The sequence below is a fragment of the Aythya ferina genome (assembly GCF_964211825.1).
Source record: "Aythya ferina genome assembly, contig: HAP1_SCAFFOLD_42, whole genome shotgun sequence".
NCBI lineage: Eukaryota > Metazoa > Chordata > Aves > Anseriformes > Anatidae > Aythya > Aythya ferina.
The window spans coordinates 596242-611202 of NW_028181459.1; the positions used below are offsets into that span (position 1 = coordinate 596242).

At 51.1% G+C, this 14961-nt stretch overlaps 2 protein-coding genes across 2 annotated transcripts in view; both read left to right on the plus strand.

Annotated features, from left to right (window-relative positions):
- The window catches only part of LOC311428313 (uncharacterized protein), a 290619-nt gene that overhangs the window by 226379 nt on the left and 49279 nt on the right, over nt 1–14961 (plus strand). The window lies entirely within an intron of this gene.
- LOC311428341 (maestro heat-like repeat-containing protein family member 6) lies at nt 3728–6216 on the plus strand. The gene is made up of 5 exons (XM_084539858.1): nt 3728–3837; nt 3989–4090; nt 4492–4594; nt 4855–4914; nt 5703–6216. Exons 1-5 carry the CDS (start codon nt 3730–3732, stop codon nt 5831–5833), a joined length of 504 nt encoding a protein of 167 aa, XP_084395984.1. The 5' UTR covers nt 3728–3729; the 3' UTR covers nt 5834–6216.

Consider the following 14961-nt stretch of genomic DNA (forward strand, 5'->3'; position numbering starts at 1 on the left):
TAGGGCCCCGCTGTCCCCTGGCTGCTGTCAACATCCCTTGCCCTCCACAGGTCCTTCCTGTGTCACAGCACAGCTTCCTCGCAGCACTCCTGGGCCTCCTCTGCCCCCAGAGCTCTCCTTGCACCAAAGCAGTGGTGAATTTGAGAGAATTTGAGCCCTGTCCTTGTGCACCACACTGGCAGCATCTGGAGCTATCGCCCTGCTTTCCTTGTCCCCTGTGTTTTCCTTGCCAGCTGTGAATAGGGTAGAGTTCTCTTGGGACCTGCCCATCCTGCACAGGAGCCCAGGCCTGAAACTCTGTTCTACTGCCCTCCCACTGGCAATATCTCCACCCCACTGCAGACCCCTGGGCAGTTCATGCCCCAGAAGCTAGCCTTCATGGAGAGGGGACAGAGGGCCATGTTCTGGGGGAGGGCACAGGAAGGGAAAGGAGCTGAAGGAGCTGAGCCTCTGCCGGGGGTGGAATATACCTACTAGCCTGGCTGCAAGGTCGGCCACAGGATCTGTGTCAAGCGACCTGGTGGCTTGGTGCCCCACTGAGGGCTTTGCTGCAGCTCTGGGCAATCCCTGATGAACAGTGCGAGTCTAGCCAGGAATTCAGCAGCACTGTTTCTGCTGGAGCGGTTGTCAGCTCCCAGAGCACATCAGCAGCTTTGCTTCCTGCAGGTGCTGCTGGAATTCACCACCTCCAAGACACAAATTGTAAAGGAGAGAGCCATGGAGAGGATCTGGAAGGTTATGTTTTCCCTGCACAGATTTTCCGTAATGCAGGTAAGGAGACAGACACCCTCCAACCAGGCCATCTGCTTTGTCCCTCCTTTTCCCCTGATCTTCCCTCCCCAGGCCTTGCTCTCTGACTCAGTGTGAGATGTCTTCTTTTCCTGCCTTCTTTCTCCCATAGAGATTTGGAGAAAACATCCAGCCTTCTCAGAGAACAGAAATTGTCCGCATGACATTTGAGATGACTGGAGAATGCAGCATCGATAACAACAATAACTTGGCCATATGCATGCTGAAGTTGGCCATGAAAGAACCTGAAGTCTGGCTGATGGAAGTAAGCATCCCGTGGCTGGATTGCCCTGCCCTCGAGCCCTTTCATCCATTGCTCACATTCTGCCTCGCATTCCCAGCACTTGGGCAGCAGTTTTAGTGGCCCCTGGGCAAGTGGCTGCAGTCCAGCAGTAGCTACATTCTCTCCTGTGTCCCTTCCAGGTGCCAAAGATTCTGAGGTTCCTTCATGAAAACAAAAAGAACAAAATAACATCACACCTGAACATCCTCACTAGAGTACTGCGTGTGCTGGCCATCAAGTTTCCCAGAGAAGTGGTCATAAACATGTTGAATGACCTTCTGTCACCTGACAGGTACCAGTTCCGACAGTCCTGGGGGCTTGTTCCATACTGGGAGAGGGTTCCAGAGACTCTCTGGCTGCCAGAGCCAAGGAAAGCTGCAGGACATCCCTGAGATGTGGGCCCCTCCATCGCACGTTGCTCACCAGCCCTGTGACCAGCCCTGTGACCAGCCCTGTGCAGCCAGGGTCTCAGCATCCAGACCGGACCAAGGCAGCCCAGAGACCCCATCACGATCCCTCCTGCCCCACGGGGGGCACCACCTCAGGCCCCTCCTGCTTGCCCAACCTGGTCCCACAGGGCTCCCTAAGCACGGGGTGGCGAGGTCCAGGGCTGCAGGACAGCCCGGGGCCTGCAGGGTTGGTCTGGGTCATGGTGCTGTGACCAGGGCAGCCCTGCCAACAGCGTTTTCATCTTGCAGCACTACCCTGGACATGTGGGAAGAGATTATTTCCGACAATACAACTTCAGAAATCGTCTTAAGGAATCTGTGCGCTGTGGTCCGTAGTCGAAGGAGCCACAAGCTTTTCAGAACCAACACAATCAATAGCAGCATCGTTTTTATACAGGTGAGTTACCCTAGCTGGCCTAGATAGCCATCACAGCTGTGCGTACTGCCCCCCTCCCCATCCCTCCCCTCAGGAAAACCATCACAGCTCCCTGCCCTTCCCATCTTCCTCAACCTGTCACCTCTTCCAGGACACAAGGACACAGCCCCTTAGGGCCAGCACCAGCCCCCCTCCACCAGCCATGCGGGGTCCGTGTGCTCAGACATGAAGCCTGCCCCTTTCCTGGCAGTGCTGTCTTTCCCCCGGCTCCTGGCAATGACTGGGGCAGAGTCAGGACAATGTCTGGGGCTGGGGCAGAGCCATGGCCTCTGCACGGGCTGAGCAAGCTGTGAGGCCAGGGACTAGTAGCACCTGTAGCCACCTGCTTCCAGTGCCTGCTTTGTGCCACATGGTGCTGGTCAGTCGCTCCTCAGAGGTGTGAGACCAAGAGGCTGCGGATGGCCAGAGGGAAGGAGGAGCAGGCAAAGAAAGGATGCTCTGTGTTGCCAGGTGCAGGGCACACAGGAGCCACACACTCCTCCGCAGGCATGGCTGCTCCAGGATGGGCTGTGTGTCCCTCATGTCCTGCCCTGAGCTGCCAGGGGAGCCAGGAGCTGCAGGGCGCAGCCCGTAGGCTCTGTCCATTTCTCATGGCTGTGTTCGTTTCAGGGACTGATCTACAGGCCTCAAACACCAGAGAATTTATATGAGGCAATGCACTTCCAGAGGTGTCTAAGGCTTCAGAGCCTGCCGATGCTCTCTCTAACGCTCAGTGCCCTTGTTGTGTATTCGGAGAGACGTGCTGTGGTGAGTAGTAGTTGGCCAAGTGAAGACCTTTTGGCAACCTGGTGCTGGGGCAGGAGGCAACGCCATGGCTTGGCCTTGGCTGGGAGGCAGGAGGTGGGGTGATGATGGTGGTGGGGCCTGGTGGCTGCCAGTGGAGCTTTCCAGAAGCTGTCCAAGTGGGTTTCTGGGGGCTGTTTGCAATGGGGGTGACTCAGAAGGGGACAAGGAGCCTTTGCTCTCCTGACCTCCCTTCCCCATGCCCTGCTCTCCCCACCGCCAAAGGAGGATGCTGGTGAGATTCCCATGGCAGCTGCCAGGAAGTGAGCAGGAGGCTGGTGCTCTGGAACCAGAGCATCCTGGCCAGGGTGGCTGTCCACCTCTTGACTAAAAACATACGGTGTCTTTCTGTACAGGTGACGGACGTGCAGGTCCTGCTGCCAAAAGTCATGGAGACTCTGCAGTATGACAACACGTGCATCACCATGAAGGCCCTGACTATCTTCAAAAATGTGATTCATCATCTGGAGAAGAAGGAGGCCAGCCGCATCGCTCTGGCAGAGGCCTGGAGACTCCTGCCTCTGTTTAACGATGTAAGACTGCTGTTGGTGACTGAGCCCCGCAGATGGGCACCCTGCAATGGCACTGCCCTTCGGCCCAGGCCTGCGGGCAGCACTCACGCCGGGCCTTCTCCTCTCTCTGCTCCTCCGGACTCTTGTGGGCTGTCTTCTGGGCTCTGCAGTGCAGCAGGGCTTCTCGCTGTCAGGTAGACAATTCAGCACAGCCAAAATTTCCCTGTGCTGAGGCAGAAAGGCAGAAGCTGAGGAGACAGAGTGTGCCCCAGAAGCCTTACCGAAGGCCAGCCATATATCCTCCTCAGCCCTTTCCCAGGGGAGCCCTGAGGAGCTAACCCTTCACATCAGCCACTCTACGGCCTTTGCTCCCCATGGACAGGGGGAGGCTGGCAGTTGGTGAAATCCTCCTTTTGTCCTCCCTAACAGGTGACCGCTGTGGTGCGAGAATTCTCCATCCTCCTCTTCAAAGACTTGATGGAGTCTGTGCTGTGGTGGGAAAAAGGAGAAATGAAGAAGACCGTGCACAGGGCCATTATTCCACTGCTTTTCCGGATGAGTGACCATGCTGAGGGTGTGGCCAAGGTACAGATTTCAGACCTGGCCATTGACGTGGGCACTGGGTGTGCTGACACCAGAGGGATATTCTGGGCATGGGGGGGGGCAGGGCAGCAGGCAATCAGACACTTTAGGTATGTGTGTGCGGTGCCATCTCCCTGCCTCTGCTTCTCCACAGTTCTCTGCAGAAGTCCTACTTGCTTGTGCAAAGTTCCTGAAGTGGAAAGAGCTTGAGCAGCTGGCTCAGAACGAAGACGTCATTAAGATTTGGGAGTACTTGGTAAGGAGAACCACATGGCCCCACCCCAAATGGACAAGCTTTCCCGATGTGCCCAGGCTGTGGGCTGTGCAGCTGTGCGTGGCCTGCGCTGCTCCAGCCCAGAGTCCCCCGCCTGCAGCTGCATCGTGGCTCCGTTCCCTCCAGCACAGAGCCCCAAGGGCTCTTCTGCAGGCCCCTCTGCCTTCCCCACCCCCAGGATGCGGGAGGAGACCCTAGCCCATCTGGGCCTTGGCAGCGGGACAGAAGGGTCTCCTAACTCTTTCCAAACCTCAGCCCCACAGAGCTCCTGGCTGGGAGCTCCGGATGGCCTGGGGGAAAGGGGAAGGGAGGTGCTGGCAGGAGGGAGTCGTCCAGCTGGCTGGGGAGGGTCTGTGAGCTCTGTGCTCTTGTGCTTTCTCCAGCTCAAGCAGAAGAGGAGCAGGGTGGAAGGATACCTGCAGCAGAGCCTGCCATACCTGGAGGATGCTCAGGAGAACTTGCGAAAGAAGGCTGTCAAATTCATCGGTAAGCCAAGGCCCTGCTTCCCTGTCTGGGCCCTGCCCTGGCAGCAAGGCCCAGTCCTGTGGGCCCTGAAGCCCCTGATTGTACCCCAGGAGCCCTGTGCCTCCCTCAGCCCCCTGCCCATGCACGCGGGCCTGGTGTGTGCTTTGCTCAAGCTCCCCCTTAGGCTCCGTCCTTGGTGGGAAGCTGGAGGGGACACAGGCAGGCTGGCTGGACATGGGGCTGTGCTGGGAAGCAGGCTCTGACAATAGCACTGTGCCTAGGGCTTGCTGTCTGCCATGCTGGCATCCGGAGTGAGGAGAAGCTGAATGAGCTCATCCAAGGTGAGTGTGGTCGGTGCTGGGGGTGCTGCGCCCAGTGGACAGGGGTCAGAGCCTGCACAGTGTGCAGCCATGCCTTCCCATGCTCCAGGGAAATGCTGCAGTGGCAGAGGGACGTGGGAGGGACATGTGGGATGCTCCTTGTTATAAGTTAAACCACACAATTTACTGGTCTATTGAAATTATTTTATTAATCAAGTAAGCAGACACAAGCAAAACAGCGCTGGGCAGCTGGGGAGTCTCCGCTCCACCACGGCACGCAACTTCCCCTTTCCAGTGTCGCTGTTTTATAGCATTCAAGTTCCGGCTTGTCGACACTTGACTTGTCGACTTGTTGAGACCTGTCAACTTGTCGACTTGTCGACACTTGTTTTGAGGCTGCACAGTCTGTTGTTGGGGGTCGTTATTCTTCCTCCGGTGATCACGCGTTGTGCTTGTGTTCAGGTGGGGGCAAAACAGGATGTCTTGTGGTGGGTGGGTGGTATCTTACAGAATCTTTGTTTTAACAAGGATGTTTACCCAACCCCCTTCCCCATTTGTCCCCATGTTACAACGCCGTGAGTTGTGAAACCTTATCTCCTCAGTAGATTCTTTAAATTCTCAAGGACAATGAACAAACCCCTACTAATTTATCACACTCCTGAGCAGCAGCTTCCAGCTGATTCCTTTGTCCCACTTGCTCCCCCTGGCCAGGGAAGGAGACAGGTGGGGCTGGCATGGCCTGGAGGCATGCCCGGGGGGTCTCTGCCAGTCAATGGGTTTCATCTCTGCTCACTTTCTTACTATCACAGCCCTCCAGCCTTTAGAAGATGATGAGGGGATCTGTTACTTGGCAGCTGAGACCATTGACATCCTGACACATCAAAAGCGGCAGTTAGCATCACAAAGGACTTGGCTTGCAGCACTGTGCTGCTGGCCCTGAAAAGCCAGTGATCTGTCGAGCTCCCCTGCAAAAGCCGTGTCTTTCTAACACTGTGTAGTGGTTTTATGTGGCAAGGTTATGGTATCAGTGGGCCATATTCCATGCCCTATGATGTCACACTCAGCAACAAAAGGTGGAAAATGGAAGGAGAGGGGAGGGCTGGGCTCCCATTGTGGAAACATCTGTCCACCCAAGCAACAGGAAATTCACCCCTGAACAAGTACAAAATCCTAAAAGGCTGGCAGAATGCTTGAAAAAGGTGTGGCATCACCCTGGCAATTCCAAAGAGACAAAAAAAAACACCACAACATGATGGGGCTTGGCCAGTGCTTAGTGGGCCACAGTCAGTGCCACTCCAACCCCTGTGGCAGTCCCTATGGAAACTCCAACCCCTGTTACAGTACCTGTGGCCACTTCAACACCTGTGACAGGCCCTGTGGCCACTGCATTCCCTGTGACAGGCTCTATGGCCACTTCAACACCTGTGATGGACCCTGTGGCCACTGTGTTCCCTGTGACAGGCTCTGTAGCCACTACATTCCCTGTGACGGGCCCTGTGGCCACTGTGTTCCCTGTGACAGGCCCTGCAGCCACTACATTCCCTGTGACGGGCCCTGTGGCCACTGTGTTCCCTGTGACAGGCTCTGCAGCTACTCCAACCCATGTGGCAGTCTCCAAGGCTGGTCCAAGGAAACAAAGTGTGCCGGTGTCAGTTGCCCCTGTATCCAAGATGAAACAATGATGTCAGGTGGTTCAGAAAGCAGAGGAACTCCTACTTAGGCAGGGGGGGAAAGACAAGACAGGATACTCCGAAGTGGCCTGGCCATCAGGGGAACAGGCATATCAAGAGCAAGACATCGTAAGAGCATCAGTGACTACCTGATGCCTTTCCAATTGTGAGCTACGAGATATGTGAAAAGATTTCTGTCGTTGTCCAGGTGAGTACCTTGTCACCTGGCTGCGCCTGTGCTCAGATAGCAGGGCCTATAGCCTGCAATTAGAGATCAGGGAAGCCAGGCAGCTGGGATCCCTCACTAGGGAAGGGGGCATTGACAAAGCACAAATGAAAAAAAGGGAAAGGAGCACAAATGTTCACCCTCTGGAAGTGACTCCGGTCAGGCATAAAGGAAAGGTATCCCTTTAAGGAAGGTCTTGCATGTCAGCTAGGCAAGAGAACCACCATGGAGAAGGGTTTCCAGTACGTGAGGGTATTAGCCATGCTGGATGTGATTTAGGATGACCTAGAGAACGAACAGCTATCCAAAGATCCAGATGAAGTCAAGTGTACACGACCCATGTGGCAGAAGTTTTTACAGAGAGCACCATCATCATATGCCAGCTCATTGGCAGCAATGACCTGGAGAAAACAAGAGGAACCCATGATGGATGAATTGACTAGACAATTCCAGCAGTGCAAAGAAAGTCTCTCTTCTTCCTGCATCTTGGCTGGGGAGAAACTTTCCCAGGAGGTCCACCAATTTAAAGAGAATATATATTCCTCCCCACCTATGGGAACCAGTGTCTCAGCTATCAGGAGCAAACTCACCTCCGTTCAGGAAAGGTACTTGGGAATCGGGAAAAGAAAGAAACAAAGAGGAAAAAACAAAACTTGCAGGTTGAAATAAAAACAGTGTAGTAGGCCAAAAAGGGAAGGGATAATAATGATGATGATGATGATGATGATAGTGAAGAAGAAAAGATAGTGAAGAAGAAAATTATAAGAATAAGAATAATCAAATGTGCAAAGCACTGCTCTAGATTCCTGCCCTTCCCACACTCCCTGCCACTCAGAACTATCCTGCCTCAGGACAGATCTCGGGATGGCATTCTTAAGTAGTTATTTAGTTTTAAATGAAACACGAAGTGCATTTAGGAGACATAAGAATAAGAACATGCTGGTCTGAAATCCCAAGGATATTCAAAGTTTTGAAGATCCATCGTAACTAGTTCTTCAAGTAGAAGGGAAAGTGAAGGAGAAAGGGAGAGTGAAGAAGGAGGAAAAGTATTCCTCCCTTATTCTCTCCCTCCACCCCCACACGGCTCCTTGAGGATGTTATATATGTTCATCTGATTCGTGTCAGTATGGAACATTTCTTTCCTTTCCTCCCAGTGTCCCAGTCTCCCCCTCATTATAGTCAAATTATCAAATCTTCAGAAATATTCCTCAAATCCATGAGCCTATTTGCTTTTGTTATTCCGAACTCTTATTCCTAACAGTTACAGCCTTTTTGCCTTCTTTGTGGTTGATTTAGCACTGCTATAGATGGAGTGTCCCTGTGAATGGCCTGTGAGGAATGTTTTAACTACTCGTGAAGTGTCAATAAAGAGCTATTTGTGTTTGTATGTTCTTTCTTTGAAGTCTCTGATTTCTGGGGGTTTCAGAACAACTGCTAACAACTAGTGACTGTTATGGCTTCTGAATGGGACACTATGCAAGCCCCTGATATCTGGCCAGGTGGCCAGGAGATTAAGGAGAAGAAAAAAAAAGAAGCTGAAGGACAGCTAGGAGACAAAACTTGCAGGGGACGCTGTGTAAGCTTGACATGCTGCCAAGGAAGTACAAAGGGGAAGGACAAGAAAAAAACTTGGAGAGGAAGACTACGAGCCTTCAGCATGAAAGACCCCTAGAGACCCCCAGGGGGACCACCGGAGACTGATGCGCATGCTCCAGTAGGAGGGACTGGATCCTGGAAGCTAATTATAATAACCCATTTTTTTTAGAAGTAGTAATGAATATGTATTAGTCTAGGAGCATAAAAATCAGCTACTTGATGTAACTAGTGTACGTCCTGGTGGAGCGGAGACTCCCGGCGCACCCAGCGCTGTTTGCTTACCTCTATTCCTTTAATAAATTGTAAACTTTGATTATAATCCTATTTTGAAGACTGAGCCATTTATAACAAGGAGAAAAGCTAAAATGTGTAATTATTAATAGTTTCTGAGATATGGTTTTGTAAGTATGGTGTTACGGTAAAAGTCAGTCAAAGAAACTCTCTAAGAATCAATTTGGAGTTTTAAAAACCAGGCATTCTTTAACTGTGGTGCCAGATGCACAGGGAATCACTCCACCCAGTGTCCATGCTGACTTTTTCAAGCTACGAGGGTTATATACAGTAAAAACGTGCATATTCATCAGATTTCTAAGAAATAGTTAACATATCCATGCTATTCCCCACAACTAATTAAAATATGAAAATGTCTCTGACACATGCACATTTGTTTCCACTGGTGGTGTTTTGGGGGTCTCTGGTGGTCATCGGTAGCCTTCCCCACTGTGTTCTGACACACGGAAAAGAAACTTTACAACTCAAGGAGAGTTATAAAGTAGGTATGTTTATTGCAGCACTGGGTGCAAAGGGGATCTTTCCACCTAGCTTGTGCACCAAGGGTTACTACCAGGTTGCTTATTTGATAGGATATATACATATTCATTTCAGTTCCCCTCTCTCCCCCCCCCCCCGTAAGTCTCTTGCATATTCATTAGGTATCCCAAAGAATCATTAACATAGGTTCCCGCCCCTATTTGCATGTGCTCTGGAGTCCTCGCGTGGTCGTCCAGAGTGCTCTGTTGGTCTTTTGATGAAGGCCAGAAGTCTTCCTCGCTGCTAAACTTTAGTTACCAGGGCAGCTGGTAAATTGCGGAGAGACGTCTGGCATGCAGCATAGTCCCCGTAAGGGAGGAGCGTACCCCACAGGCTTTGAGACAAAGTATTGTTGTGAAGTGAGTCACTCCACGAGGAACACGGCCAGAGATGATACAGATTAGTCTGATTATTATTTTATTATTTTAAGTGATATATTCATGTGGTATGTATGAGAAGTGCAAGGGGCCTCTGCGTGATTGTGTGATTGTGCTGTGTGAGTGAGACGCAGCATCGCTGCTAAGCAACACCCCTAGCGCTTGGTGGCTTGTTGATTGATGTAGATTCTATTAGGCACGCCACTTTGCAATCATAATTCTGCTTGTGATTTTCACTCTGTTGCTTATTGTACCTTTCTTATTGCAATGTCTGCGGGGCTTGATAGAAAAATCTGTAAAAAGCATTTGGTTGGCTGAAAATAAAAAAGGGGGAATTGTGGGGAAGGAGTTCGCAGATGGCTTTGCGCTGTTTCACATGTCCCTGAACTAGAGGTTATGATGAAGTAAGCAGTAGAAACAAAAACTTGAGCAAGGTTGTTCTGCACTGGAAGGGAAGTAGTCACTGCACCAAGCCTGTCAGAGTTTAGGAAGCGTTTGGACTGTGCAATTAGTTACACGGTCTGAATTTTTGGGTTGACCTGTGTGGTGCCAGGAGTTGGGCTCCATGATCCTTGTGCATCCCTTCCAAGCTGGGATATGACTCCAGGCATCCCGCACAGCTCCGCACCACACAGTGCTGTGGTCCTGCTGGCTGTGGCTCCCCCCTCAAGTTCCCTCTTTGTTACAGGAAGCACGGCCGAAAGCACGACAGACACCAGTATGGTCAGATCATGCTCCATTTTATTGCCCAAATAGCCTAACTTTTATAGTGAACTTAACAGGGGCGGACAGTGTTTCACACAAGATTATTGGTCAAAAGCACTCAGACAAACAACTACAAGAAAACAACCCCATCTGCAAGAAAACAACCCCCTTGTGATTAGCAGTCACGTAGACCTTGTCCTTGAAGCCAGCTGCTGGCAACAATATTTTTCTAAATTCCTCAGTTGGGCGATGTGGGAACACTGTCATGGGAACTTCTCACAGTTGCCCTGGTAGCTTGGTTTGCTCAGCTGCAGCAAGCCATGGGATTTTTGCTGTTCAAAAAATCCCTCAACACCTCTTGGTATCTCTGTGGCTGCCAAGATGATGTGCAGAAGATGAAGTTCCTGAGGAACATCGTCACTGTATCCATAACCACCAAACAGAAGGGCTTGTTGAGGGCCTGGACATCTTCTGCTGCAGAAATATGCTTTCAGAGAACATCCAGGTGAGGGGACGTCTGGCAGGCTGGGGAAGGTGGTGAGGCTCCCTGGGCATTGGGCAGGGATGACTGGGGACAAAATGCATGGATGTTGAGTTGCTCCCTGTGAGATTGTGGATGCTGCTGGGACCTCAGTGTTGGAAGGCGCAGGGGGCACTCTGGGTGCCGGTGCTGGGCTGGGGACCCCAGGGCTCCTCTCGTCCTGCCCAGGACAAGCCCAGGGACAAGCTGTGCACAGTGGTGCGGCAGCAAGCCATGCTTGCTATCTCTGCCTTGAGGTATGTGCCCTGTCCTTGGCTCAGCTGGCATATCCCTAGGGCATGGTCCTGGCAGATCTGACCCTGGCAAGGAGGCATTCACCATCCAGGCAGGGCCTCTGCTCTCCCCTGCTCAGGGCTTGTCCAGAGGACAAAGGGAATACTGAAGCTCTCTGCTGGGAGGTGTGAGGACTACCCTCTTGCCCCGGCCAGCCTCATGGAGGACACTGATCCCAGCAGGGCTCCCCATCCCTCCCTTGGAGTTCTGCCTATGGGAGGTCTGTGTCCACCTCCCTTTGTCATGGAGGCACTGCTGCCAACACCAGTGTCCCTCTCTTTGCAGCACAGTGGAGGTGCTACTGGAGGATGAAATGATGTTTCTGTTACTTGCATCCTTCAAGAGCGTGTTCTTTCTTCCTCCGAAAGAGGAACTGGACATTCGCCTCTACGATACGGTACGTGCTGGGTGAGCTACAGGAGCCCCCATATCTCTTTGAGCTACCTCCTGGCTTGCCTGTATTTACAGATGACTGAAGATCCTTGCTGGGCAGGGTCTCAGCCTTGCTTCACCCCATCACATCCCTCTCACCCTTTCCGTCTGCCTGGCTGTATCCAGCACTTGAGGCCTGGTCTGCACACAGCACCTTTTCTGCCCTGAGGCCTCCACCGGGCAGCGCGCAGAGCTGCAGCTATCCTTCCTTGGCAGTAAGGAATGTGGTGGTTTTACCCTGCAGGACATCTGAGTTCCACCACAACTGCTCTCTCATTTCCCCTCCACAAAGGGAAAAGTGGAGAAAATACGATGGAAAGGGCTCAAGGCTTGGGCTAAGGAAAGGGACATCCCTCAACAACTATCATCAAGGGCAAAACAGGCTCAGAGTAGGAAGACTAATAAAATGTATTACCTATTTCTAACAAGCTAGAGCAGTAACTCAAAAAAACCTGGGAATGCCTTCCCCCATCCACCCTCTTCTACATCCTCTCCCCCCCAGAGGAGCCGGGGAATGGGGGTTGCAGTCAGTCTATAACGCTTTGTCTCCACTGCTCCTTCACAGTCCCTCTCTGCCCCTTCTCCGATGTGGGGTCCCTCCCACGGGATGCCATCCTTCACAAAGTGATCCTGTGTGGGCGTCCCACAGGTAGCAGCTCTTCAAAAACTGCTCCAATATGGCTCCGTACCATGGGGTCCATCTGTCAGGGGCAAACTGTTCCAACATGTGTCTCCCATAGGTAGCAGATGCCCCCAAACCAACTGCTCCTGCTCCTCCTACTCACAGAGGCCACCCCTGCAGACCCCCAAAACCATGCTATGTAAACCCAGTACAAGGGGGAGTTTAGCACATTCTCTTGGAGCTGTGAAGGACCACTGAAAGCCTGACAACACAAATGTTATAAGTTGCCCCCTTAATTAATTTTCAGGGAGCATTGCATTAATAATAGAAAGGAATTTATTGAGTAAGCAACAGCAAGCAAAACTGCGCTGGGCGGCCGGGGAGTCTCGGCTCCGCCAACGGCACGCACCTCACCCCCGCCAGAGTCCCTTTTTATATCTTGGTAATTCCGGGATTACGCAGCACATCCTGGTATATTCTGCGACTGCGCGCACTGTTGCTGGGGGGCCGTCTCTGTCCCTCTGGTGCTCGTGAAGATGAAGGTCGTAGTCTTCCTCAGCGTTGTGGTTCAACTTCTTTTTTTTATTTGGTCATGTTGGCCCAGCGTGAGACAGGAAGGCAGGATGTTGATACACTAGTTTAGCAGCTTATCAGGAGATGGTTACATGAGCTTTGCAGCAGTGTCTTTGAACAAAAGAGGCACCCAACATGGCCGCCCGAAAGCCCATGCTGGAGAACTGCATCTCCCGACATGCTCTGGGCACCCAACATGGCCTCCAGGAAGTCCCGTGCCCGAGAACTGCATCTCCCGGCATGCTCTGCGCACCCAACATGGCCTCCATGGTTTGGGGTGATCCTGGCCATGAAGACGGACTGGGAGAAGCACTCTTTGAGAGCAGTCCTGCAGAGAAGGGCTTTGGGGTTCTGGTGAATGAAAAGCTTGAAATGAGCCAGGAGTGCATGCTTGCAGGCCAGAATGCCAACTGAATCCTGGGCTGCATCAACAGAGGAATGGCCAGCAGGTTAAGGGAGGGGATTGTCTCCCTCTATTCTGCCCTTCTAAGGCCCCACTTGAAGTCGTGTGTGCAGGTCTGGGCCCCCCAGAACAAGAAGGATGTTTATCTTTTAAGAGTGGGTCCAGAGGGGGGCTACAGAAGTGCTCAAGGGGTTGGAACACTTCTCCTCTGAAGAAAGGCTAAGAGAGCTGGGGCTTTTCAACCTACAGAAGAGAAGGCTCCGGGGTGACCCCGTTGCAACCTTGCAGTACTTAAAGAGGACGTAAAAAAAAAGATGGGGAGCAACTATTCTTAATCAGATAAAGACAGGATAAGGGGGAATGGCTTTAAACTAAAAGAGGTGAGATTTAGATTAGAGGTTAGGAGGAAATACTTCACTTGGAGGGTGGCGAGGCAGTGGAACAGGTTGCCCAGAGAAGTTGTGAATGCCTCATCCTTGGTTCTGATTCAAAGTTCGAAGCCGAAATTCCTTTAAGTGGTATATTCTTTATTGCAGCGCTGGATGCACGGGGGATCTCTCCACCTATCGTGCATACCTAAAGCGGAAAGCAGTCTTGAATTTATACAATCAATCTATCAATATTCTACAAGCACCTATACATATGCATTACCTATCCCCGCCTTCCCTCGCTTCTTATGCTAATTAGCCTTTTGGCACCTTGCGCCTGCGTAGAGCCTTCCAAGAATTGTGGGCAGGGGTCTTTGGGACGTGGGCAGGGGTCTTTGGGAGGAAGACCCCGAGTCTTCCTCACAGTGTACTTTTCACCTTTGGTCAGGAATTTGCTGAATTGGCAGGTTTCTTTATTGCGAGAGCTGGTTGTTGCCAATTCTTCCGTTTGTTGTATCTTTATAATGAATTCCAATGTCCAGTTTTGAGATTTATAGTCCTTACGTTTGTTTCTCTGTCCGTCTGCCGCTTCCTTATCATGAGTTTCAGTGTCTTGTTTCGAGATATACAGTCCATGTCTGGGGATTGTCCTTGCCTCCCCAATGCCTCCCCAATATCTCCTTAATCAATCCCCCCTTTTCTTTTCTCATGCAAATTCTTTTGCATCAGATACTTTCATTATTTACAGTAACACAACAAAGCAGGCATCTAAACAACATGCACACAAATATTCCTAATACTACTAATGCGATTAGAGCAATGAACACTTGTTTCAACCATTGAAAATTGGGCAACCAGGAGGTTAACTTATTCCATATTTCACTAAAACTCCACGAAAGATCATCTTTACTGATATCATGTAGGATCCTTGTCTGCTTCCATATTTCTTCCAGGTCGGTAGAGATCCTTCCACTCTGATCTACATACACACAACAACTTGTGTTTATTACTGTACAGACTCCCCCTTGAGCGGCCAGTAACAAGTCTAGGGCCATCCGATTTTGTAATACTACCTGTGATAAACTAGATATCTCTTCTTGTTGAGCCTTTATAGCATCCAGAGTTTTGTTTTCTAACTTCTCTATAATTGCAGAAATATTAACTATTGCCTTTTCCAATTCACTCACTCCTAACCATGGGATAAACCATCAAACAAAACTATGAAAAGCGGTGTGTCTCTCTATCAATGGATTGTTAATTTTTCGTCTGATTCTCCGCATATGATTTCTCAAGTAGGCTCGAGGCACTACATCGTGTACTGTCATATTGGGGACTACCGCTCCAAGAGTGCAAGTTCCCTTCCAATTCTCGGGCAAGACCTTACAGGCTGTATCATTGCATAGCCAATACCACCCTTTTCCTTCTGGAACCGTCCAGCTGGTTGAATTTGCCCAACTGCTAGTTGTACTAAT

Excerpts from the sequence above, each read along its gene's own strand:
- LOC311428341 (XM_084539858.1), top strand. The coding sequence starts at position 3,730 with ATGGAGTCTGTGCTGTGGTGGGAAAAAGGAGAAATGAAGAAGACCGTG. Across the intron at positions 3,838-3,988 it reads ATGCTGAGGGTGTGGCCAAG|TTCTCTGCAGAAGTCCTACT; the intron begins GTACAGATTTCA and ends GCTTCTCCACAG. Across the intron at positions 4,091-4,491 it reads TTAAGATTTGGGAGTACTTG|CTCAAGCAGAAGAGGAGCAG; the intron begins GTAAGGAGAACC and ends TGCTTTCTCCAG.